A 26944-nucleotide genomic window follows, 5' to 3' on the forward strand; every position below is an offset into this window, starting at 1 on the left:
GAAGAATAAACTTTCAAAATACTGGAAGCTGAAAAGGATAATTCATAACTGGCAGGGTCTGAGAATAGGTGTTTGGTAGTACCTCATACAGTACTGTATGAGTGATGGCATTCCCGTACTCATATTTAACTGCTGAAATGTAAATACTCTAAGGATTTTCTTAAACTTTTAATTTTTGTGATGACTTTCTATATTGTCGGTTTAATTTTGAAGGTGTTTAATATATATGGCACGATTCTGCCATGTTTACATGACTAATGTTTACAGTTAATAAACTTTCTAAATTCATTCTGATATATACCAATATATTTACAATCAGTAGTATAGCAAAGAATTCTATAGTTACACACATTCTCAGTCTTTCAGATAGGCCCTTCTAACAATACTGCACTACTGTATGACATTTGCTGTTAAGTCACAGTAGGATTTTTAAAGTCTGAATTTAGTCCATATTTTTGAGCACATGAAGTACTGGAATACATCTCAGCTGATTGCATATGTATTTTTAAAATCTGTCACTATTAGCATTTTACTTATGATCCTTATGAAAAGGGCAAGTGATTGCATCTCAGCTTCATTTTTAATTTTTTTACATTTGCCTTTCCGGAGCTTTAAATCTGTTGTCTGTCTTTCCTCAGTAATAAAAACGGCATTCTAGTCTGAACCTTTTCTCCAAAGCACAGTCACAATAATAGGATTTATTATTTTCATTGTACTAGTGCAACTGTGCTAAAGTAGTTGCACTGTGTGGTGTACTGAGTAATTTGGGATCTCAATCCAACAATACTGTCCATCTGAGTAGAGATACTTGGATTTTTTTAACAGATCTGGGGAGGGGGGCGGGGCAGAAATACTGATGTAATCAGAATGTTTTATATAGTTGTACTTGTTTCAATAAGACCTTTGTTAGAAAGTTCTTCAGGTGTTGGATGGCATTTTTGCTTAGGAAGACAGAATTACCGCAGCAGAAGTAGCAAAGAGCTTACTAGTAAGGGTGCTGCTCGTGACGGAGGAGGGCTGGGCTCCTGTCCTCCTCTGCCTCAGCCAGAGGGACCAGAGATGCTGGTGAGAGAGATCCCAGTCCTCGGGCTGCTTGTTGACTGCTACGGTGTTTGCTTTTATCTGCTCTGTACAGATCATATCATGCCTGTGAACCCTAAAAAATACAGTGTACGTTCATGTTACTGAATTAAATACATCACCCTGTTTGGTCCTGATGCTAAAAGGAGAAGCCCAAGACTTTTCCCTGGAGGACTGAGAATGACTTCCTCTTTGCTTATTTGAGTGGATTGCCTAGGGTGCTTGCTGGCCTCTGAACTGCTCCCACGTGGTTTTTGCGGGAGTTCTTTGTCAGTAGCCAAAACTTTGCCAAGGAGCATACTTTCAGTGAATAGTATGAAGGAGCTGTGCCCAGCCCCTGGTTTGTTTATGAGTGTAAACTTAGTCAGAGAACATGTATTGGTAATAAACTCACTCATCTGGGCAGATGGAGAGAGATAATTAGTACCTAGCATATTCCAGGTAAATGCTTTAGGCACTGGGTTAGAAGCTGATTTAAGAAATTCTGGTACCTGTGCTAGTAATTTGTAGGATTGAAATGCTCCACCTGTTGACTGGATAAACAGTGATTTTTTCAGAACTTGTTATTTGGTGGGGTTTTTTAGTTGTTTGTTTTCTCATCTTACTTTTTCTCTTTTCTAGTTTGGTAGCAGGCAGAAAAAAGTAGGGATTTTCTCTTGTGGGCTTATTTGGTATTTTGTGTGCACTTTACTGAAAAACTATGGGAAAAGATTGCTGTGGCAGTTTGTTGCAAAGACATCCTCTGCTGAAGAAATTGGCAGGTGCTAATCTCATCTGCAGAATAATTATATGGAATTTTATTCTAGGATAATCATTCTTCCTGCTGTATTTCAGGCAGGGTCACCCCACAGTTGAGCAACAGAACTTGGAGTCAGGGCATGTGGATTTGCTCTGGTCATGTTCTTTGACTGTGAGCTCTGTGTATCTGTTTGGAAGTAATGTTTGCCAGGGGTGTGACTTCTGTGGGTAGTTTTGTGACCCAGGTCTAGGAGCAAAAATAAGATCTGTTGTTAATATCACTACCATCATTTGACATGCAAAATGCAAAGTTCCCTGCTTACAATATTTTGTTTATTGCAGTGATAGGCAATGGCACAAGTTAAGATGCAGACTACAGCAAACCTGTCTGGCCCTACCATGTCTCCTATGGTGCTACCCCTACCAGTTACAACTACAAATACGCTGGGTCTGCCGTCCTCAATGAATGGATCCATTTCGGAATCAGCTGCCAGCTGTAGCAGTCCTACGGCTGGCCTTGTAGATCCTGCGCCTTCTAGCAACTCACCGGGTAAGTTGGTCCAAGTATATTTTCTTTGGTCTTCAAATGAACCTTTTTGATGACTCATTAATTAAAAAAAAAATAAAAATTTGGCTTTAATGAGGATTAAAATAAACAAAAAAATCTCATAGAAAACTATTTTGGCTACATAGGCTGTTTACTAAGCTAAGTTTCTTTAACTGAGCTCAGACTTACAGTGAAGTGTTGGTCAATGATATAAAAGCTCAGAAAAGAACATGTCTGTTTTGTCAAATTCTGAGTGTATCTTTTACAGAGAAGTTTTAGTGGTGCAGGAAGGTCTCCAAGTGTATTTCTCTTCCCTAGAACAGAATGTCTTCAGACTGCTTGGCAGTATTTGGTGTTTCCTTTGTAGCCTAATAAATGCTGTAGTTCCTATGCTGAACTGGGTATAAAATACAGAAACGTTATCCTAAAAAATTAAGCACAAAATGGCTGTGGTTTAGGGATAAATACAATTACATTGAAAAAGAAATAGCAGAAAGTTAAAAAATAGTAAAGCAGTATACATGAAGTAAGTTGTCTAAGAAAAGCAGAACAAAATCCTTAAAGGGGGAGAAAAGGTGTTTGGGAGCGCTCTGAGAGTGACTTCACTGTTGTGAGAAAAGTCCAAAACACTGGGAAGAAGCAGGGAGAGGCAAGTGGGGACCACAGGGTTTCATCTGCTATATTTATCTTACAACTCTTATACTATCCACTTCCTCAAAGTGTTGAGAAAGCATTCTGAAAGAGTAGTGAATTCCTGGAACCAGTGTATTCCTGATGAGTAAACTTTGGTGATGTAGAAAATGTAGCATATGTGTATGTCCTTCTACACTGTTATCTTTTATAGAGGCATTTTGGAAAGAAATAGTTGTATTTTTTTAAAATTGCATGTAATCAGAATGGTTTTGTTAACCATTTACAGTGGTTATTGTAAAATGCTTATTCTCATATGATTAATATATAAATGGTTTAAAACATTGTATTTAGCATGTGGAAAAATTATTTTTTAGCTGAAGTATTTTCTTTTCTAAGCATGCTGCTGCTTTTGCAAAGCTTTGCGAAGTGCTGAGGAATACATTTCTCCACAAAAACTTTACAGACTCTTTATTTACAGCTCCTCTCCAAGATAACATGGCAAACCCCAAAGAGAAAACTCCAATGTGTCTGGTAAATGAGTTAGCCCGTTTCAATAGAATTCAACCCCAGTATAAGCTTCTGAATGAAAGAGGGCCTGCTCATGCCAAGGTAAGGTCACAGTTCCAGGTGATGAGCCATACCTTAAATGCTGAACAGATAATGTCATGGTCTGGATGAGTGCGCTTGTCAAACACAGCCCCATTTCTAGTGTAAGGGGTTTCTCACTGTTCTTTATTTTGCTTGCTTTTTTTTTTTTAACACTTTCAGAAAGTGTGTATTTATGTTGAAGCCCTTTAGATCATTTTGTACCTTACCTTGACTTCCACCTTTGAGTTGATATTTGTTGGCCTATATAAAGACCTTGTGACATTCTTTCCAGGGTATCACCACCCTTTTTTAATCATGATGGAGCATTTGCTTTTTAAGCTGCATGAAACCTTCTCCCCAGTCAGCATTCATCTGATAACTCACCTCTGCATTTGTGTCATGGTAGTGCAGATGACAACAGAGCTAGTTTGTGTCATTTTTTTAAAGTACTTACTGATACAATTCTCTGTAAAGTTAATTGCATTGATACCGTATCTTTGGATCTTGCGTTATAGGGCACAAACTTCTATACTGTTCTTTCCTTTAAATTCTGTGCATCTTTAAGATTCATGGTGATACTAAGATTCCTGATACGATTATAGCATTAAAGTTTCTACTGAGCTGACAGTTAATTCTGGTCAGTTCTCATACCAATTTGGACATCCAACTTAATTTCATAAGTACAAATCAGGGTGCTTTTGGATGATGGGGAACACAGAGGGATATTCTCATAATAATTTTCAGACATAATTTTGAATTTCTTCTCTAGTTAGGAGCAATCTGGGGGAGGAGAAGAAAACATGAAAACTCAGAGAGAGGCAATGGCATAGTTAATAGCTGCTTTATACTCAGTATTTATAGAGTGGCAAAATTGCATAGGACAGTGGGGTCACGCTGCAGATCAGTAACAGTTTCAGCTAGTCATGGGCTGTGTTGCAGCCGTTGCCCCTTGTTTCTCAGTTGCACATTCTGTTGTGAGCTGGCACAGAGTTGATGCAAATCACTGACCTTCTGGTCTGGCTGGTGTTCATGCATCCTTTGTGCTGGTGGAAATGATGTCAGCAGGTGCAGGGCTGCTGAGAATCGGCAAGCTTTTAGGATCCCTCATTACAAATGGAAATTGAAGTGCTCTTCTTCCTGGAGGCGTTTGGCACCACAGGATACACTGGTTGGTGGGTTTTAGGTTGCGACATGTTAAATCTGTTGTGCTTTCTGTAACTTTTCACTGTTGTGTTGTATATTTATTTTGCTACCTTTTTTCCATTATTGTGAGACAGGAAGTGCTTTGGTTGTACCAAAAGGTGTGGTTTTGGCTGCTCCTGTTCCTCAGCCATAAAGGGATTTGAGTTACACTGCATTCATACTATACATTAAATTCTAGCAGTACAAGAAATAGTTCACATATATTTGTTATTACTTTTAAAGGAATTAATGTAATTGAAATTACTTGAGCCTGTATTGGCTGCACTTTTGAAAGCCAGATTTTCAATGGATTTCTTAATTTTTCAGTTTTTCAATTTACCTGTTATTATTTTTAATTGCACTCATAGTGGTCAAAAAAAAAGATACGTATGTGATCTGTGTACTCAGAAGAATATTAAATCTGATTTTGACCTGTGCAGCAAACGAGAAGAACAAAGGAGGGAAAAGGATGAAGAACAAGACCTATAAAAAGCAGAGAAATTATTATGATTGTTAGGAGTTTACTATTAATGTTTTCCTAGCAATATGATGACATACCTGATATAACTTATGGAACAGAGCTGAGTTTGTCCTAGAAAGCATGACCTGAAGGATGTAATGCTGCTGCTGCTGGTGGTGTTTGCTATTTAAGGATTATCTCGTGTTGCTTTCTTCCTATACATACTTGTTCCTGTCCACTAGTGGTTTTCGTGATTTTCAGAGACGTGCTCTACAAGACAGCTGTCTGTGTTGTGACCACAAATGCTAGTAAATTTCTATATCCTTTTTTCTAGTTGTCTCTGGAAAGTAAGTTTTGACAACTGGAGTGACATGGGAAACTAGGAACAGTGGAGCTAGGGGAGAACTGATGGCTCCTGACAGTGTAGTTAGGATTTCTAGGAGTCTGCCCTCCAGGTGCATTTTTTATCATAAGTAAAACCAGAAAGTCTTTGTTAGCATAAACTACGTTTTTGAGTACGTTAGTCAGATTGATTATTTCTTCTGTGCTTCTATGTCAATGGCATCTCAGGAGACAAGTTTAAAAGAAGCAGTGGCAAAAGAAAGTGGATGGTGGTACAGAGAAGAGGGAAAAGGGTAAGGGATGTAGCACTTCAGAAGTCTGGGAAGGAGGAAAGTTCTACATGCAGAAAAAGTGAGGAGGAAAGACTTTCCAGAGCCAAGGGTGACTGACCTTATGAAGACAGCGGAGTGAAAACAAGCACAAAGTACAGTGGCCTTTGCATTTCTGCTCTCTAGCCATCAGGTAAATTAGGTTGGATGTAAGGAATAAAACATTGCTCGGAAAGTTGGTGAGAAATGCCTCTCATTCCATAGCAGAACTGGCAATCCGGTGTTGCAGATCTTGAGTACTTCATTGGCTGCTCCAGATTTTGGTTTAAGGCAGTTTTATTCCTTGAACTAAATTCCCACCTACTACTGTGTGTGGGTTTTGCAGGAGTTTTTTTTGTCAGGTGGGCAAAGTGAGAAGGTTAGAGCTCTGGCTATAGAAATTTATTGAGCAAGCCCTTTATTATCTTGAATTCCTGTTTATTGCTCTAAGTGCTAAGAGGACGGTTATAGGTAGATAAATAGCCGTTATTCATATTTTTATTTAAATTAATGATATTATTCTCCTATGAAAATACTACACTGATAACTGTCTTATAAAATATAATATATATAAACTTCAGATCCAGAAATCAAATTTCAGTTCTTCTAGTAATCAGGATGTATGTTTATAGATGATTTATATAATTACAGATATTTAGCTCTAATACCCAGCTTAGCTTTCAGGTGGGGATAGGGTTTGACAAAGTGCTGTCTCTGAGGAAATTGTCATGACTGCTGTGGAAAAAACAACATGGCGATAGGAACTGTGATACGGGTACTTGGCACTGTACTTCTGAAAATTACAGTATTCCAAAACTCAAGCCTGTAATTGAGACACAAGTAAATATTTATAGCATTCAGTCCATATGCACTGTATGCGTGTGTATAGGGCTGAGTTGGGAGGCACATACATACTTGTGTTTAAAGGCTTGTTTGCCAGTACATGCTAAATGAAAATACAGGTAAAGGCAAATTTAAAGTTTGCCCATCTCTAGATACCTGGTCCTGAATCTAGCTAGTTTAAATAATTTTAACAATTATAGAGCAAATAACTATCACAATAAAAATTTTACTTTATATGCTGCTCACACTAATATGTAGATTTCTTTATGTTGCCTCAAGTCAGTCAGTTTTCTGAGGTAGGTATATCTTAGTTTACGGTGCGCACCTGACTATTAAATCCTGCCTTATACGTATGGAATTGATATGGAAAAGACCTTGAGTTGTTACCCTTTCTCCTCTCATTCTTAGATGCTCAAATTTAAACAGAATGTGTATGTATCGTACAGAAGATAGACTCTAATATCTCAAATAGGCATTGAGTTTTATCTTCACAAGTCACACAGCATGGATACTGCAGATTTGAAAATGTATATGGTTTTTATCAGTAGTCCATTTCTGACCTCTGAATTTTTACAGTTCTGTCTTCACTATAGAAGCCACATTAAAGAACTGCAGTTTCATTCAAAAAGATAATACTTCTTTTCTTTCTTACTTTGTATTTTTGAACATATGTGAGTTGTGACTCAGCCCTAACAATACACATAGTTTTCAGAAATTGGATTGTGTGAGAAGTTCTTGCACTGGGTAAAAGTATTTGGGCCAAATTCTCCACCTCCTTGAAGAGTGTGCAGTCATTTATAGCTGTTCAGAATTATTACAAAATTATCGGTTATTTTTAATAGCATTGTTTACCTGTTTTCTACAGTTAAACAAAGCGACTAAATGCATTCAAATGTGTGAGGAAATGAGGTCTTAACCGACCAGTATATAGTCTTCCAAGAGCAGAGGATCAGCTTACAGTTATTATTACTTGGTTTAAATATTATTCTGTTCTTTGGTAGTTGACGTTAACATTATGCTACTTTGTCACTTGTAAGGCCAGATATTGGCCACTGATAGACTCACTGATGTCTGTAAGAATCAGATGTGTTATCTGGGAGTTGAATATAATGAAAAGAGAGCATGGTTTCTCTTCAGCCCTGGAAGTTTCTATACAGGTTGGTCTAATCCACAGTGATAATTTTGCTAGGGTTTACCTGTTCTTTGTCTTTGAAGATGTTCACAGTGCAGCTGACTCTGGGAGAACAGACTTGGGAAGCTGAAGGAAGTAGTATTAAAAAGGCCCAGCATGCTGCTGCTAGCAAAGCATTGAATGAAACTACCCTTCCCAAACCAACGCCTAGACCACCCAAAAATAATGTTAACAATAATCCAGGTATGACATTTTCCTCTGTGTGTTAAATCTTGTTGAAGTATTGGAATATTATACCACTAATAAAGACATTTTAAAAGGTGTAAGTTAAGTTGGAGGATGAGAATCAACATAGCTGTCTTATAGGTATGATAGTATAATGAAGAACCCCTAGTGAGTTTGCTCGGGAGAATTTTTAACGTGAATACCAAAAATGGTTGAACTGTAACTTAATGTATTATTTAGATAAGGCTCAGATGTATACAAAGTGATTGGATGTGATCAACAGTGGAAAGATGGGACAAAACCAGATTGAACTGACCATTATTACCATAGTAAAGCATTTTTCCCAAAGAGTTATTTTAGCTAACTTTCTAGTGAAATTGGAAATTTTATCCAGTCCAATCCTGTGAAATCACATCTGTTATGTAAATAAAAGGTCAGGATTTGGCATGAGAACTTGTGCAGGTATTTCCTGCATCGTGAGTTTTCCTTCACAGCAACCTGTGCTTTTGAAAAGCTTTCAGATGGCTTTAGAAACTCTTGTTTGAATAATAGAATTTATATTGGTGTCTTTACATCCTTCATTTTGAGGTGTTACCTGTGAGTTCCCTTCTATGTGTGCAATACCTTTTGAGATACACACCTCAGCCATGTGCTCAGTGATCTGTTCTGTCTTGTTAAAATAAATAAAAAAGAATTCCTAACTGTATTTCAAACTAATATAAAAGAAAGCAAACAGTGAGAAAAAAGTAATCTTTTTCTTTTTTACACTTCTTTTCCCTTCTTCCCTTTTTATTTCCCTCTGCTCCTCCCCCCTCCCTTTTTAAAAAAAGTCATCTTTAGCCACTTTCTTAAAATAGAGTAATTTTGCAGTTAATCTTCTCTATGTTGGAAAAAAAACCTGGAGTAATTTTGCTTTAGAGCTTGTATTATCCTGAGCATTAGCCATTAAGGATTGTTGGAGAGGGGTGCGGTAGTATTCTCTTGCTCCTCTGGATATCAATACATTGCTTCTCCAGACCCAGGACACTGGTTTTGCCCTGTGTCCTTCACAGTCACTGTGACTTTGGCTGTTAAGAAAGCAGGAGGGTCAGACCTCTATATAAAGAGATGCTGGGTTTGATTTTTGACATCGCAGAGAATCTCTCCACTTGTAGATTATTTTTTTTTTGGCTTTGAGCGTATTCTTAAAGGGAAAAGCTGATAATAAAAGAAATAAGCTTTAAGGGAATTCATTAAAAAATTGTGTCACTTAACACTGTAATTTTGCTCTAAGAAATGTGTATTGTATATGCACAGAAGTTTCTCATCAAAATGGCATTTTGCATTTTTACTATATAGTTGAATTCATAGTCATTCTTTGCTGTGGAAAATATAAAAATTGATGTTGATAGAAGTTTTTGAGTAAGTATTGCATAAATTTTTTCGTCATTTGTTATATAAAACCTCAATGGCTGACTGGTAAATTCATCATAGCTGTTTTAAGGCTAGATTCATTTGAACCTCTTATGAAAATATTTTGAGAAAATATTAACTGCTTTTAATTGGAATGTACATTTAACTTATTTAGGATTTTCTTACAACAGTACGAGTGGGGAATACAGTAGCTGAACATTTTATTTTAAAAACTAAAACAAAGTCATAGTGTAGCTTTTTATTTGGCATTTTGGAGACCATGCAAGTGGGCAAGTGCTGGCTGTTTTTCTATTTTTGTATTCTGTCACCAGTAGACGGCTGTAGTGACACTGATTTCCAGTAGTATTTTCAGCTTTTTACATCATTCTTGTTAGATCATTAGTTTTTAGTCATGGTCTCAAGTTTTCAAGTCTTGCAAATAACACATTTTTTTCTGACTTGTTGTAAGATTACCACATGACTGCAGTAATGCCTATTACTGTTTGCTTGTTTCAGTGCCTCTTTGCTGTATTTGTGTTTTTATTAAATGGTATTCAGCAGGATGAGATATTCTTTTATCTTTATAATTTCAGTAAGCGTCATAACGTATTATAAGCAGTTTGGAAAGATGAAGAACCAACTTGATTATAGCACTAACTTTCTCTTTCATACGTGAAGACTAATCTACTGGAACTGTATAGAGAATGCATTGAGATAAAGTTTAAATGTTCTTTTTCATTGCTTGTGATTAAGTTGGCATCTGTATTCCTGTCTTTTAGAGAAAACGAAGTGTCATTCAAGTTGTTTATTTTTTATTTAAGGCAAAATAATACTATGCAGCACTCTCTTTGCTGCTTATCTCAGTCCTGCTTGTGTGTTTTGCAGTGTTTGTGGTTTAAGTGCCTTACATGTATTTTCGGTTTTTGCAGGCAGTATAACTCCAACAGTGGAGCTGAATGGTCTGGCTATGAAAAGAGGAGAGCCTGCCATCTACAGGCCATTAGATCCAAAACCAATTCCCAATTATAGAGCAAATTATAATTTCCGGGGCATGTACAATCAGAGGTTTGTACTTTTTCTATTCTTTGATGTTTATCCTTTGCTTATCAATGTGTTCTAAATCTTTATGAACTTCCTAGATTATTTCAGGGTAAAATAAAACTAACATTTTTACAAAAGAGAGTCTCTGCAACCTTATTTAGAAACACACAGGATTTCCTTCTAAAAGAATACAGGTGCCCTAAGCATGTCACAAGGAATAAAGACATGTAAACCAACTGTTTCTATTTTTTTAATGTATATACTGGAGTTACAGTCTACAGCCGTGGCAGTGAGGAGGCAGAACATTTTAACTCCAGAGAGAGGTTTTGCTTTTCTATGCTGTGCTGTCATGTGATTTAGAATCTGTATCATTAAAAATGAAGCATTCTTTTCTAAGAAAAAAAATGGATATAAAATTAGGAAGGCTGCATTTTGAAAATTGGCTGGAAACCATTCTCAGGTTGCCATTTTTTTAACCATTCTGCCTGGTCAGCTTTCTGAATTCCTTAATCCTCAGTGTTTGGTTAGGAAAAATCCTTTATTTCACAGTTTATAAACCTATATGCAGAGAGCCCTCTATCAGTTCTGTCATTACTGTAGTAAGTTGGAGTAATTGTTGAGAAGATGGTATTCAAAATTTTGTTTGTAACAAGTTCTTAAAGATTAAAATAAATCAAAAATTTAAGTGGGTGGAACTGTTTTCTTAACTGACCATCCAAATACTTGATGCTTCAATTTGTTCTAAATTTTTGAAACATCTTCATCTTTGGTATTGTAGTATTTTGGTATTTGTAGTGCAGATAGAAAAACTGTTCTAGCTCATCCTGAATTAAATGTAATTTGTATCTAATGCAACAGTCTGCGATAAACTTAAGGTAATATATATATGTGTTAATTTGCAATCCCAAGAGCTGCTTTCTCCTTATTTTTTTCTCCATTTTTCCTTCTTTTTCTTGCAGAACAACTATATTAGAACAGGTCCTTTGGAGCTCCAAAAGTTATTGAGTGTAATCTGTAAAATAAGAAAAAAAAAAAACCAAAACAAAACAAGTCAGGAATTTCTAACAGCATGTTTTTCTCCATGGAAAATGTTTACTTTTTTGTAAAGGTTTGATTAATGGATTTCCTATAAATTTTCATGCATCGCATAGTTATCAAAAAGAATGAGGTTATTAGCTTGGAAGAAGTGTTTTGGTTCAAAATTACTCTTCTATTAAAAATTGAATTTATAGCAATGTTTAAAAATTAAGGAGTTTGAAATGAAAATGCAGCATTTCAGTGTTGTATAAGGAAAGTTTCAGCCAATTTAATCTTACTTTCCTTTTCACCTGATTTTTAAATCATGATAATGTTAGAGTTTTAACATTTCATTCTGTTGTTTTTTAAATAGCAGCAATACCTAGATCTGTAAAAGACAAACAAACATAACCTGAAAAAAGTCTTTCATTACTCTACAGAACAGTGCCTGTTTATTGTATACCTGTGTTATATTTCTAGTCACTGCTGACCTGAGTCTCTGCTTACCTCTGCCGTGGTTTAAACAGCTAAGTATGGCGCCTGAAATTATTTTTCTTAATATTTAGAAATCCTACATTTATTTGATTTGTTTTTATAGTGAGATTAGTTCGACTAAGGTAAAAAGGCTAGGCTGGAAAAAGCGTAAGCTAGTAAAAACCATGAAATGGGGAAATCTGGAATCTGAACTGAGTTACTGAAACATACTTGTTGGAGTAAGTACCAAAATACTTAGCAGTTGCTAACTTCTAAGATTTTATTTATTTTCATACAAAATGTTTAGTACGTCTAGTGCAATTTTTACATTTGCTTCTTTGGGAGCTTGCTTTCATGGGACCCATGCTCCCATGTTAGGGTAAAATGATACCTGAACTTTATTTCTCTGAGTGTATTAGGTAGTCAAGGGCATTTGATATTTCTGATCACAAAACAAAGAGGCGGGGTGGGCCAGAAGACCAGAATCTGTGCTTGCCTGATTCATCGTGCTTATTTGAGTGAGCACAGCTGCCAGTGGAGGATGGCCAATAATACTGCAGCTAGTAAACTGATAAATAACTAAAACTAAGTAGTAAATAACTGGATATGCGTGTCTGTCTGCATAAACACATGCCCTCTGTGCATATAGCAGCTCACACACAAATTCCAGAGTAAAGAGGAAACAGAAGAATGATGCCATATAGTACTGGTTTGGGACTACTTTTGTTTTAGAAATAATTGTTCATCACCTTGTTTTGCATTGGGAGGTGCTGGTCTGTTATGATCCCAGTAAGAAAGGCACTTAGACTCTGCAAGGTATCATTTAAAATGCTACTTATTAGAGCTGACAGTGTAAGAAGAGAATAGCACAGACAATCTTCCACCCCTTCAGATGCTGGGAGCCCTGAGCAGTGTAGCATCGAACAGGACTACGACCATGTGCAGCGTGCCACGTAGACCTCGGCTGCAGCAGAGATTCTCCCCTTCTCAGTCATTCACAGTCTTACAGGATTTTCTTACAAGGAGACAGCTCTTGTTGCAGTGATCAGAACAGGAACGATGTTCACCTGAGACCTTGCCGCGCGGTTAGGTAAAGGCAGGGCCCCACGGGTGGCACGGCGCGGGAGCCGCTTGCAGCGGGTCAGTGCTGCAGCCAGGCAGTTCGTGCCGCTCAGCCCTGCCCTGCGAGCCGTGCTGGGCACAGGCCCCGCGGCACGCTGCAGCGCGGCTCACGCTGGCTCGCTGTGGGTCGCTGGCTCCTCAACGCAGGATCCTTCCCCTCTGCCAGCTGGGATCGCTGTGCACCTCCTACCCACCCTCACCTCACCGGAGGGAAGCCTGCGACCAGATTCTGGATCTGTTCTAATAGCGAGCGAAGTCCCAAGTATGAAGCACATACTGTAGTACTGTATTATTTTCCTGTGATATGTTACATTTATTATCTTCTACTGCCATGTTTTATTTAGCATTCATTTGCTGATTTTTAGCAGTTGGGCAGCAGAATAGAAGTGTTATTGGAATTCCGAAATAACTGTAGCCCACGTAGATTGTTTAAAAACAAGATTTGAAAAATAATGTAGGTAATATGCTGTAATCAGTATTTTTCATTTTCATCAGTTTCTGACTGTAGATTATTATCTGTTATTAAAACAGATCCAATTTACTTAACATATTTTGTAAGCTGTTTTTGTCTTTTATACTGTATCTAGATTCCCTTTACTGATCTTCATTTAAAAAAATATACTTTTCAAATAGGTGAAGATACAGATTAAGATTAGGAGACTGTGTTTGGGAATTTTGGTTCTGGTAAAATGAATGGTTTGAGGAAACAATAAAGTGTTAAGTTCATCCTAGGGCATATCTTTAGACCAGTTGAGCCTAGTGTTTCAAGGGGCACAAAAGATCCTTTTCAGTAATTCAGGGAAGTCTGAGAGCTACTATTTGTATGCAAAGTTGAGGGCTAGCTTCCGTGTGGGCTAAGGTGATTTGTGTTGAGGTGGTGAAGTGATTCCTCCTTCCTTTGTCCCCAGCCTTTGTGTCCCTGCGAGTTTCCTGGCTCCAGCACTGGGAGTTGAGCAGCTCAGAAATGCATCAGTCCTGTGGAGGGGAGAGGAGGGAAGAAGTTAGTCCTAGACTTACAACTGTGCTTAAACACATCCTCACCTAGTCACACAAGAGCTTGTGCCCTCACCAGAGAGGGGCCAGGAATGTGTGTTTGGAAGTTAAAGGCACTTCAGGTTGATCTAAGCCTGTGACGAGCTACACTCTCACATGCAGTAGAGCATATTTATACGGGCAGTGTGTTGCAGAGAGGATGTTGAAACAGGTTTACATGCAAGGTGCAAAGATCCATTTGCAACCTCTGCAGCTGATGGCGTAAATTGATACCGAGGGTGAAAATTACTTTCGTAGAAAAAAAAGAAAGCAAACAAGTGAGCGGGGAAAAAAGGGAAAGGGGAAATGTTTTCCCAGTGGCCAGCTTGGAAGGGAAGTGGTGGGGTCTTCCAGAGGAGTGTCCTCCTCTGAGTGTCCTTCCCCATGCAGCAAGTGTTCCCCACAACACCTTCCCATAGTAATTCTGTGGTTTTCATGAGGACCTGCTGAAGCTCCCTGTTGCTTGTTCCTGCTTATGGTGCTGGTAGTGCTGCACCAGGGCCAGTGTTGAACACTGGCTGTCTGTTGAGCTTTGTGCATGCATATTGTTGTGCTCGGTGATGTATATCAAAAGCTGCTGCCAAGGGACAGGGAAAGGACAGGAGAGAAGGGCTATGGTGCCGTACAGATGCAGTCCTGACAATGTGTTGGTATTTGCAGGTGAAGGGCCTTAAGGAGAACAGCACGGGGAGAACACCAAGGGAAAAATACAGCAAGAGAAACTCTGGTAAACACTGGTCAGGCAGCTTAGGTGAAGGGTTACAGAGCTGCAAGTGGAAGGCAGGCACGAAATGCAAAACTGTTAGGCAGAGGTTAGGGCATTTAGGGCAGTGTCTAGTGCCAGGTACGCTTAGCGATTAGCCTTGTAACTCTTCCTGTGCTAAGATAGGAGTGCAGGGCAAGTCTGCTCCCGCCTTGGGGGAGCTAGGTAGACAGTCCAGCCTGGGAGTGTGTGGGGTGTGGATGTATTAACTTGGCTCTTCACTCAAGTTAGCGAATGCAATACTTGCTAGATTGGTAACAGGGTTGGGTCATTGCCATTACAATGCATCTCAACCCGAGCTGAAAAACTGTGTGATGCTGAGCTGAATCACGTGCAGTTATCAGCTTAGATCTCTGGTAGGTTGGGTATCTGTATACTGCTGTCCATTTCACAATATAGATCAGAACTTCAAACTTTTTTCATCATACTATGAGACAGCTTGGGAGTCCGCTCTGGATTTAATTATTCAAGTAAAATTTATGCAAGTTCGGTACTAGGAATCTTGATGGCCTCTGGTAAGGCAGAGCATTTAAAAAACCCATCAGCCCTGAATTCAGCCATGTTAGACAACTTTTTTATTTAGGAAAGGTTTCTATATTACTACTAGAGATTATAATAAAGGAAAAAAACACCTGTTTTGGCACTTAAAATTTACCAGTTGTGTACTACTTATTTAAAGCCTCATAAGCTAGAGTTCTGAGCAATTTTGCAACAAAGGGATGTGAGGACCTTTCAGTTAAGAAAAGCTGGAAATGGTGAATGTTGCAATTTATATAGCTTTATTTATGTAAGAGCTTTACAGACTGACTCTGGGGAAGGAGGTGCTGATGCTTTCAGGGACTGTTTGCTAACTGATGTAGGTTTTGTGTTTGTCAGCACATTTGGCACAGTTCAGTAGAACTGGCACAATACTAAGAGGCTAAACCTTGGAACAGTGGGTCAGGTTTGAGAAAGATTGGCAGAGCTGCGTATGAAACATGCGTAGTACTCATATCTATAGCCAGTGCTAGAACCCCTACTCCCTCGTATACCTGAGTGTGCAGTTGGCTTAAATCATGTTTAAAAAAAATTTAAAAATGGCTGTTCAAATTAGAGCAACTAAACAATGAAATAAGGTAATGATTCTGACTACGGGGTCATCCAGCTTGCCTTGTTGCCATTGAATGCTGGTTTATTTTATTTTAATTTACGTTTTTTCTTCAGTTAGAATTGATGAGAATAATTCCTGAAGTTTAATTGTCCTGCAGTATTTTCAATTATAGAATGTCTGTAAGCCACAAAACAGAAATGGTATCTTGCAGACTTACCTAAACTAAGTGTTTTCAGCTAAGAAATAAAACTACTAGAGACTGAACAGCAGCTTTTGATGTTTTAGTATGGAAAGTAGTGTTTAAGAGATCACAAAACTCAACCTTTGTTTTTTGGGAGAATTCAGAAGTTATTTGCTTATTATAGAAAGTTCCTTAAAATGTCTCACCACAATCTAGAGAGCTTGAAAAACCTTTATTTTTTTAAAAAAAAAGCTTTCAAAATTAAAACCACTTGTGAAGTATAAGAACAAAGAAAATACAAAACAATGACAAGCTAGAAAAGGGAAATAAAGTAATTGAAGCAGTTTCTTGCTTGGTTTTGAGGAATTTGGATGGTGTCATGCAAAGTGGTAGTGTCCCTGGGATAACCTACTGCTTCTGTGCACTTCGACAGTTTCTGCTGCACTGAGCCTTCATGTTAATTTTGTGTATGGTTGCTTCTTCCTGCGTGCATATTGTATACTACCGACTAAGGAGAAAACTATCAATCACCTTGTTCTCAGTGCATGGGAGGAAAGTGCACAGACCATTCCTCCTTTTCTTTTTCTTCACAGCCCTGCCATTCTGAGCACATACTTCTTTGATGTTAGTGAATGCTTGTTTAGAGTGCTGTTTGCAAGACCAAACTCAGAGAAATAGAGAAGCAGCATATTCTTGCCTCTTCTGGAGCCAGCCAAGCTGCCTGGCCACAAAGCACAGGGCATCACCCTACGTGGGCATGTATTTCCTACTTATCGGGTAGGTAGCTCCCGTGCTGGGTACTGAGCTGATGCATGGACTGTTTGCTTATGTATATCAGCCCCGTGCACCAGTGCCCTAAATACTGAATGAGCCCTTTAGAGATGAGGTATAGTAAAAGGAAGTTTGTGGACCAGTCTTTGGCCAACTATATCTGCAACTGCCAGCTTCATAGTGGACTAACATGTTCTCCAATCTAATGATTGAAAAGAGAATAGACTGGTGCAATTATTAGATAAATTACTTAAATTGGCAGATCAGATTAATGAAAGATTGTATGGTGAAAGAATGGAATAAAATGAAAAGTTTGGGGTTTTTATGATTGCAGAGTTAAAGATTAAGTATGTGCATCAAAGGGATCAGATTTGAAGCTAGTGTTGACATGAGTGCTTAGCAATGTAATCAAAATCCTCACCCAATTTCATTTGTTTCAGAAAAGTTACATAGTTCTATGAGGAAAGAAAAGAAAATTACCAGAACAGCTATAGAAGCCAAATATTGAAGTGAATGGGTTGCATTGCAGGAAACAATGTAAAATCTGTTGAGACTGTCCCCAGAAGTACACCTACAATTATACAACCCAGTTACCTAATTTACAGAAAGAGAATGAAGTCTGAAAATGTCCTGGCCTTTAGAAGTCCTTCTGCGCTGCCTGAGCACCCTCTTTACCTTCTGGCAGGAGACCTCTGTCTGCATGGAGAACATCCATTTAAAGCACAAATACTACAGTGTGTCATGTAAAGGGTTGTTGGATCTGAAAGATTTTGATCTGGTATTGATTAGATCAGCTGTAGCCTGGAAAAGGTGAAGTCTTTCCACGACTCTAGGCACGTGATTAGCCTATTATTTGTTGCTGGATTCCAGTTATCAAGTCTTTCTGCAACAGAGGAGGATTTTATGCACAGCTGTGTACAAAGCAGATTATTTTTTTTTTCCCCAAGCACGTGTACTGTGGCAGATGTGAGGAACATAAGTTGCCTAACCATAGGCCTCTAGTGCCGTTTGAGACATTGTAGGGTGTTTGAGACATGCACATGGGGCCGGTGGATTTGGTAGAAGACCTAGAGGAGACCTTTACTAGAGTCGCAGCTGAAGGGCAGGCAAGATACCCTAGAGCATTTCAAATGGCTCCATGTAGCTAAGTTTAGGCAGCTGAAGGAATCCCTAAAGGTGGGTTTCAATCATCATACCATTTCATGTAGTCCACCAAGACTCCATGGGAAACTTGTGCTTTTCGTGGATCAGTCCTGTGTCACATCATGTGCGTGTCTTAGGTTCACGACTACATCTCAGATGGTGCAGTGTGCCTGTGTTTAGGCAGCTAGATGCTGCTCTTTATAGTGCTGATGGGATTCAAAGCCAAGCTCATGTGCCTCAGATAGCCTCTGCTAGTGCTCTAGAAGCCCAGTCTCCCATTATAACCAGTGGAATGTCTAGTCAGAGCAGGCACTGGTGCAGAGTGCTGTTTGTCATGTCGTAAACGTGTCGTAAACTAGGATGTTTACATTTTGTATGGATCTCTCCAGAGCTTCACTCTAATAGTAACTTAGCTTCTACACATTAACTACCTACCTATATTTAGGCATCTAAATCTGAGAGTTAATCCTAAGAATGTTGATTTGCAGTAGTTTTATGAGTGCTATAGTGGGAGTCATCTGACTATTGCAGTGGGAGGACTGTAAAAAGAAAAATCTCTCCCTGGAGAGAGAGAGAGGGAGAGAAAAGTATCAGAAGAACAAACTCTTTAGGGACATATATTGATAGTCACAGTTCTACAGAGAGGCAGGCATGCAAGTACTGAAATGCTTTTGGTTGAACAAACGAGTATTTTGCTGCAGAAAGCTGTTAGGCTGTTGGCACCAGTGCTCTCACGCCCCAGGTGAAGCAGGCCTTCAGTGAAGCCTGTTGCCTTAAGCTGAATTAGTCACAGCAGAATAAACCCCTTAGGAGCAGTGTGGGGTGGCACTGGGATTTTTACCTTGCTAACAGTTGTCAGCTTCAGACTTCAGCCATAGGGGTATGACGTCCGTCCCCTAAAAAGGCCATAAAGTCAGAGGTGCTTTGCCGGCATTTCCAGTCAGTGTTGCAAAGTTTTGTCCTTAAAATTTGCGTTGTATGGATTAAGAGGTGTAGTGATAAAATGCTTACTGGCTGACTTTGAGAAAACTCCTTTCTGCATTCCTTGCCCTCCTCCCACCTTCTGGACAAATGGACAAAAACTCTTTTGAGAGAAATATAAAAACTACTTGGAAACAGAAATTAAGAGTTTGGTTAGAATAGGTTATATCTCCTTAAATATACTGTCATTGCATTCTGAACAACAGATATGGATTTCAGAAAGTTAAAATTTTGGGAAAGAAAGAATAGTCCTGAGAGTAATGCAGATAATTGTTCAGATTAGCCATTTAGTTGTTCAGCTGGAAATGACTGGTTTAGACCATTAGATGGCAGCATGAATTTGTGTTTTGGTGCAAGAATTTCACAGCAGAAGCACACTTTCAAAAGTTGCCTTTTTCTATTCTGAAGCTTTTCATTGCTTCAAAGTGTTGTAATTCCAGCATAATTAATTTAAACCAGATTTGCTGCAATGTTTTGTCTCATCATTTTCTTCTCCTATAATGATCGAGGTTGTAACACAATAACTTCAACGGCTTTTTCCCTTTTTTATGTAAATCTAGTGCGAGTAAAAGGTGGCAGTTTGTCAGCAATGAAAATTGAAGTGTTTGGTTTATCCACACAAAGACAGCAAGAATTCTGCGTTTCACTATATTATTTCATTACTCAGGTTTGACTTAAAAGGCATTTCCTTAAAGGTAAGGCTTCAGCTTGGCCACCAAACCTGTTCATATTGATAAAGCTTTCTTATGATTTGAACAGTTGAAGGGATTGAGATTGCCAGCTGATGGTTGATTCAGTTTTGTACTTTACCAGTTGAGATAGGATTTAGATCATATCTTAAAGCAAGGTCTTGTATATCACACTGTTATTAGCCTGCTAGTGTGTCAACATTGTGGTGTAATAATCCATTCATGGGCTTTTAAATGAATTCTTTGTGTTCATCTTTTGCATGCTGCATTTCACTTCCCGTGGCCTGTTTGTTCCCACTCATTGTCTGCCTCCCACACAGGCATATTGTTATAAGGAAAGTGTTGAGTACAGCTGTGCTAGGATTTTTCTTAGCTAGTGTTTGTTTCTAGGAAAGGAAAAGGGAGAAAGTCAGTCCATTTCCTGTTGGTTTCAAACAGCAGAAACATCTGTTTGTCTTAAGATAGTTTTTCCCAAAAGAACAGTGGCAAGGGAGCTTGCAGGTGATGAGCTTTGCCATTGCCAGTAGCTATCAGTTTAGACAATAATGATTAGTATGGTTGGCTTAAAAAAATATAAAAATTCCTTAAATGACAGAGGATATTTATTCCTGCAATAAAATTTTTGACAGCTAATGTTTAATTTCTACAGTGTTTTAAATCATAAAAGTACATAGAGCATCTGGGATAAGAATCTATAGACACCATTAAATTCTGTCCAGAATTGGTTTTTCTGCGGTCTTCTCACCCTGTTACAGTGAATTTCTACATTGCTCACAAAATGGTGTTAGGCAATATGTCCTGGTACAGCGTGCATGTAATCCTTCCAACAAATAAATCCTATTGCTACCACCCACTGCATTAATTGGTGCATTTAACCTATCGGGGATCAATGAAGTATATACTCTTAAGTGTATTTACAATATTACATTGAACAGCTGTTAAAATAATGTTAAGTAGACTAAAAATCAAGCTGTCAGAATAGAGAACAAGCTTTGTGGGTAGTATTCCCCAGACAGTGTCTGTTTGTTCTCCAAGTCAATGCACTTACCTGGTATCATAAAAGTCTTTTTAGCCTTAGCTATGGAGCATCTAGATGCTTCATCACTCTTCGTTCCTAAAATGTGATACATAAGGCATGACATTTTGCATTATTGTGGTGTTCTAAACTGTATTCACTCAAGACTGAGCAGTTTTATCATGGAACGTTTTGGGTTGGAAGGGACCTTAAAGTTGATCTAGTTCCAACTAAAAGCTGCTTTTATTTTAATCGTACAATGGTTTCGGTTGGAAGGGACATTACAGATCATCTAGTTCCACCCCCCCTGCCATGGGCAGGGACACCTTCCACCAGACCAGGTTGCTCAAAGCCCCATCCAGCCTGGCCTTGAACACTTCCAGGGATGGGGCAGCCACAGCTTCTCTGGGCAACCTGTTCCAGTGTCTAACCACACTCATAGTGAACAATTTCTTCTTTGTATGTAATCTAAATCTACCCTTTTGCAGTTTAAAGCTGTTACTTTTCTGTCCTATCACTACATGCCCTTGTAAAAAGTCCTTCTCCAGCTTTCTTGTAGGCCCCTGTTTAGGTACTGGAAGGCTGCTATATGGTCTCCCTGGAGACTTCTCAAGCCTGAACAACCCCAACTCTCAGCCTGTCTTTATAGGAGAGGTGCCCCAGCCCACGGCTCATCTCTGTGGCCCTCCTCTAGACTCGATCCAACAAGTCCATGTCATTCTTTGGGGACCACAGACCTGAACGCAGTGGTGGGGTCTTATGAGAGTGGAGTAAAGGGGAAGAATTGCCTCCCTTGACCTGCTAGCCACACTTGTTTTGATGCAGCCCAGGATTCAGTTGGCTTTCTGGGCTGCAAGTGCTTGTTGCTGGGTCGTGTTGAGCTTTTCATCCACCAACACCCCCAAGTCCTTCTCCTCAGGGCTGCGCTTAGTCCATTCTCTGCTCAGCCTGTGTTTGTGCTCGGGATTGCCCAGACCCACGTGCAGGACCTTGCATTTGGCCTTGAACTTCATGAGGTTTGCACAGACCCATCTCTCAAGCCTGTCAAAGTCCCTCTAGATGGCATCCCTTCCCTCCAGTGTGTTGACCGCACCACACAGCTTGGTGTTGTCAGCAGACTGACCTTGTGGCCCTATTTATGGAGTAGCTCCTAAGCCCTAGTACTTTATTCTTCTCTTAATTCATATTTTTCTTAATTTTATTTCAGCATATAGTGACCTCCCCAGACCACTTGCTTTCTTGCTCTGTCTGCTAAGAGGATGGCTCTTTCCTTTGTGGTCCTTGGCTCACATTCTGGCTATTTCTTCTGAAGCTTCCTTTAGTGGACAGGGTTCTTTTTCTTTCAGTTTTCAATTTCCTCAGATCTGTCTCTGTTCTGGAGTGGGTACATCTGGCTCCAGATCTATCTCTCCAAGTTTCAGCCATGACTTCTTGTTTTCATTTAGGCCAAAAGCATATACATGTGAAATACAGATCCTCCTCATCTTTGGTTTCACAGCGTGTGTCTTTCAGCACTGCTCTTCCACTTGAGAGACTTTCTGTAAACCTTCTGATTCAAAGATCTTCAGAGGCAACAGCCTGCTGCAGCACCTTGAGAATCTTTTCAGTCTGTGGGCTTGGCAGCTCCCCAGGTGTCCTTTCTCTAGACAAGGCAGCTTGACTTTCAGGATATGGACAGAAGACTGGTGTTGCAGGAGCAAGAACATTTTGGATGCGTGTGTTTCTTTCCACAGTTAGCTTTTTATTCACCCTTATCTTTTTCCTGTACTTCTGCTAAACTGTGGATATTTCAGTTGAGAGCCCTGTGGGATAACGGGTCTAATGGAAGCAAGCCTGCGTGGCCTCCTTTCTTGTTATGACCTTTCTGCTGTGTCCAGAACCTGAACATCAGTTACCAGTAAAAATACATTCTCTTTCCTTTGCCTGCTTTTTTGGTAATGACACAGGTGAGCTGCTGTTAGAACTCAAAACATTAGTTTCAGAGGCTGTCATAATTTTCCTGAGGGAAGCAAGCAGAAAGGTTAGTGGCTAATTTTTAAAGTTTCTAAGTCAGTAAGATCTGACTGGAACGGTACTCTCTTCTAGTCCAAGTTCTTTGTCCCTTTTGAACTCAAAGTTCTGCCACAGATTGAGGAAGTATTAAAGTTTCTCAAGAAAATTTTTCAAGATTCTTCTTTGACAATATATGGAGTCTGAATGCAGACTCCATTTCTCACCAGCAACCACTGTATTATAGTTTCTCTTCAGGTCTTGTGTACAGTAGTGACTTCGGTGGCTGTTTGTGTTCTGTGAAAGAAAGTACAGTTAACATCTCTTCTGAAATGCTAACTCCCAGGACCTTCTGAAAACCTGTTTGCCATTTTTGATTATTTTAAAGAGCAGTGCCAGTTTAAGTTGGCTATTGTAACAGAAAGGATAGTTGCACTTACAGCATCAGATACTTTGGCACCATGATTTGTTTGAATGATTTGTTTCACTGAAATGGGGCTGAATCCTCCAGTGATCAAAAGGGAAATAATTTCTGGAAAAAAAAAAACCCAACCCAAAACCCTCTTAGCTTTGAGGCTTGTTTCCATGACAGAAGAGGAGAAAGTGGAGTCTAATCACCTTACTGGTTTAGGTTCAAGCCTGGTATTAGTGTTAGTGAAACAGAAATGGGAATTCTTAAGGAGGTGGACATCAGCAGCTAGCCTTAGTTCTGTTCGGTAAAGGTAATCTCTATACTGACCTTGTTTACTAAGTCAAAAGTCTTAATAACCATTTCAGATGGGCATACGATCAACAGAAAGAGATTAAATTCTTTAGAAGGGAGAGGCAAGGAGGGACAGGCAGTGGATAGCCTAACATAAAGGTTAGGGAGTGTTTTGACTGTCTAGAGCTTAATGATTGTGACGATAGATAGGGTTGAGTGTTTATGGGTGAGAATCAGGAGGAAGGCCAACAAGGCAAATATCATGGTGGGAGTCTGTTACAGACCACCCAACCAGGATGAAGAGGCAGATGAAATTTTCTACAATCAGCTGAGAGAAGTCTCACAATTGCTAGCCCTTGTTCTCATGGGGGACTTCAACTTACCAGATGTCTGCTGGAAATACAACACGGCAGAAACAGTCTCAGAGATTCCTGAAGCATGTGGCAGATAACTTCCCGACACAGATGGCGGGTGAGCCAACCAGGGAAGGTGCCCCACTAGACCTGTTGTTTGTGAACAGAGAAGGAATTGTAGGTGATGTGATGGTTAGAGAACATCTTGGGCATAGCAATCACAAAATTATAGAGTTTTTGATTCTTGGACAAGTAAGGAGAGGGGGCGGCAGAACTGTCACCTTGGATTTGCAGAGGGCAGAGTTTGGCCTGCTTGGGAACCTGGTTGATGGAGTCCTTTGGGAGGCAGTTCTGAAGGGCAAAGGAGTCCAGGAAGGCTGGACATTCTTCGAGAAGGAAATCTGAAAGGCACAGGAGCAGGCTGTCCCCCCGTGCTGAAAGCCAAGCTGGTGGGAAATCAGGCAGCCCTGGCCGAACAGAGAGCTTTGGCTGGAACTCAGGAAGAGAGGGACAGTTTATGGCCTTTGGAGGAACGGGCAGGCCACTCGGAAGGACTACGGGGATGTCATGAGGTCATGCAGGGAGAAAATTAGAAGGGCCAAAGCCCAACTAGAACTTAATTTGGCTACTGCTGTAGAGGACGATTAAAAATGTTTCTGTAAATAAATTAGCAACAGAAGGAGGGCTAAGGAGAATCTCCATCCTTTATTGGATGTGGGGTAAACACAGTGACAAAGGATGAGGAGAAGGCTGAGGCACTTAATGCTTCTTTGCCTCTGTTTTTTGTAGTAAGACCAGTTGTTTCTGGCATACCCATCCCCCTGGGCAGGAAGACAGGGATGGGGAGCAGAATGAAGCCCCACTAATCCAAGGGGAAATGGTCAGCAACCTGCAACACCACTTAGACACACACCAGTCTATGGGGCTGGATGGGATCCACTCAGGGGTACTGAGGGAGGAGGTGGAAGTGCTTCACCGAGCCACTTCCCATCATTTATCAGCAGTCCTAGCTCACTGGGGAGGTCCCAGTTGACTGGAGGTTAGCCAGTGTGACGCCCACCTAAAAGAAAGCCCAGAAGGAGGCTCTGGGGAAGTACAGGCCTGTCAGCCTGATCTCGGTGCTGGGGAAGATTATGGAGCAGGTCATCTTGACTGCCATCATGCAACATGTACAGGTGATCAACAACCAGGAGATCAGGCCCAGCCAGCATGGGTTTATGAAAGGCTGGTCCTGACTGACTCACCTGATCTCCTTCTGTGACAAGGTGACCCGCCTAGTGGATGAGGGAAAGGCTGTGGACTTTGTCTACCTAGACTTTATTAAAGCCTTTGACACCGTTCCCCACAACATTCTCCTGGAGAAACTGGCTGCTCATGGCTTGGATGGGTGTACTCTACGCTGGGTAAGAAAGCTGGCTGGATGGCCAAGCCCAGAGAGTGGTGGTGACTGGAGTCACATCCAGCTGGTGACCAGTCACAGGTGGTGTTCCCAGGGCCCAGTGTCGGGGCCAGTCCTGTTTAATATTTTTATCAATGATCTGGATGGGGGGATTGAGTGCACTCTCAATGAGTTTGCAGGTGACACCAAGCTGGGTGGGAATGTCGATCTGCTTGAGGGCAGGAGGCTCTGCAGAGGGATCTGGACAGGCTGGACCGATGGGCCGAGGCCGAGTGTGTGAGGTTCAACCAGGCTCAGTGCCGGGTCCTGCACTTGGGTCACACCAGCCCCACGCAGCGCTACAGGCTGGGGCAGAGCGGCTGGGAAGCTGCCCAGAGGAAAAGGACCTGGGGGTGCTGGTCGACAGCCGGCTGAACGTGAGCCAGCAGTGTGCCCAGGTGGCCAGGAAGGCCAACAGCCCCCTGGCTTGTGTCAGAAACCGTGTGGCCAGCAGGACCAGGGCAGTGACCGTCCCCCTGCACTGGGCACTGGTGAGGCCGCCCCTCGAATGCCGTGTTCAGGTTTGGGCCCCTCACTGCAGGAGGGACACTGAGGGGCTGGAGCGTGTCCAGAGACGGGCAGCGAAGCTGGTGGAGGGGCTGGAGCACAAGGCTTATGAGGGGCGGCTGGGGGAACTGGGGGTGTTTAGCCTGGAGAAAAGGAGGCTTGGGGGGCTACCTTGTTGCTCTCTACCACTGCATGAAAAGAGACTGTACAAAGTGGCTGTTGGTCTCTTTACTCAAGTAACAGGTTATAGGACAAGAGGAAACAGCCTCAAGTCACACCAGGGGAGGTTTACATGGCATGCTAGGAAAAATTTTTTCACTAAAAGGGCTGTCAAGCACTGGAACAGGCTGCCCAAGGAAGTGGTTGATTCACCATCCCTGGAGGTATTCAAAAGATGTGAAGATGTGGTGTTTAGGAACTTGGTTTAGTGGTGGACTTAGCAGTGCTAGGTTAATGGTTGGACTTGATCATCTAAGATGTCTTTTCCAATCTAAACAATTCTATTATTCTATTCTAACAGTCCTTGGTATCTCTATCCTCTAAGTATTTTTTTTAATATTTTTTTTTTTTTTTTTAGTCTCTGCTTTCTGGAATAAAATTCCACACCACATTACAAACATTTCCTACCTTTTAGCAAGTCTACTACCTTATATTCTAGTATATTGATCTAACATGATCTTTTTTCTGTATGAATATTCAGTACTAAATTGTATTCAGTGGGCCAACTGAAACAAGTCGCTGTGCATTGGTGACCACTACTACTGCACTCTCATTGCCTCACTTATACATTTTTATTAGCAATTATTTTATATTTACTTGTCAGTCATTGGTGTAATTCCATTATGCCCGTTAACGTTTGAAAAGTGAAGAGTATTATGTTTGCTCTTCATGAATAAACTTCCCAAGAAAATCTGTTCTTTTTATGGTTTCAAGTAGAAAGGAATCCGAGCGCTGAAAGACTTTACCACTCATCCTTTTGGTTTCTGACCTTTTTGCCTCTTCCAAACTTCACAATGATTGATTAACAGACGCCTTCCCTAGCCCTCACGGGTGTGGGTAAAGCTTCCGTTGTAAGACCATCCCTGTTGTTTTCAGCATCCTGATAGGTACCGCACAGGGCAATACAAAATGCCCTCCCTTTCCGATTGACCAAGGTCTCATTATC

The 26944-nt window shown here is 40.3% G+C and overlaps 1 protein-coding gene across 5 annotated transcripts in view; it reads left to right on the top strand.

Moving 5' to 3' along the window:
* STAU2 (staufen double-stranded RNA binding protein 2) overlaps window positions 1-26944 on the top strand; it is a 177237-nt gene that overhangs the window by 18293 nt on the left and 132000 nt on the right. For 4 of the 5 annotated variants that reach the window (XM_005443188.4, XM_055706170.1, XM_055706168.1 and 1 more), the window contains exons 2-5: window positions 2161-2368; window positions 3477-3607; window positions 7937-8096; window positions 10400-10535. In XM_005443188.4, the coding sequence (XP_005443245.1) occupies window positions 2170-2368; window positions 3477-3607; window positions 7937-8096; window positions 10400-10535 (626 nt within the window). In that variant the 5' untranslated portion in view covers window positions 2161-2169. Of the gene's footprint in view, window positions 1-2160; window positions 2369-3476; window positions 3608-7936; window positions 8097-10399; window positions 10536-26944 lie in introns of those variants that run through there. The other variant, XM_027811135.2, reaches the window with a different exon arrangement.

The sequence above is a fragment of the Falco cherrug genome, chromosome 3, assembly GCF_023634085.1.
Source record: "Falco cherrug isolate bFalChe1 chromosome 3, bFalChe1.pri, whole genome shotgun sequence".
NCBI lineage: Eukaryota > Metazoa > Chordata > Aves > Falconiformes > Falconidae > Falco > Falco cherrug.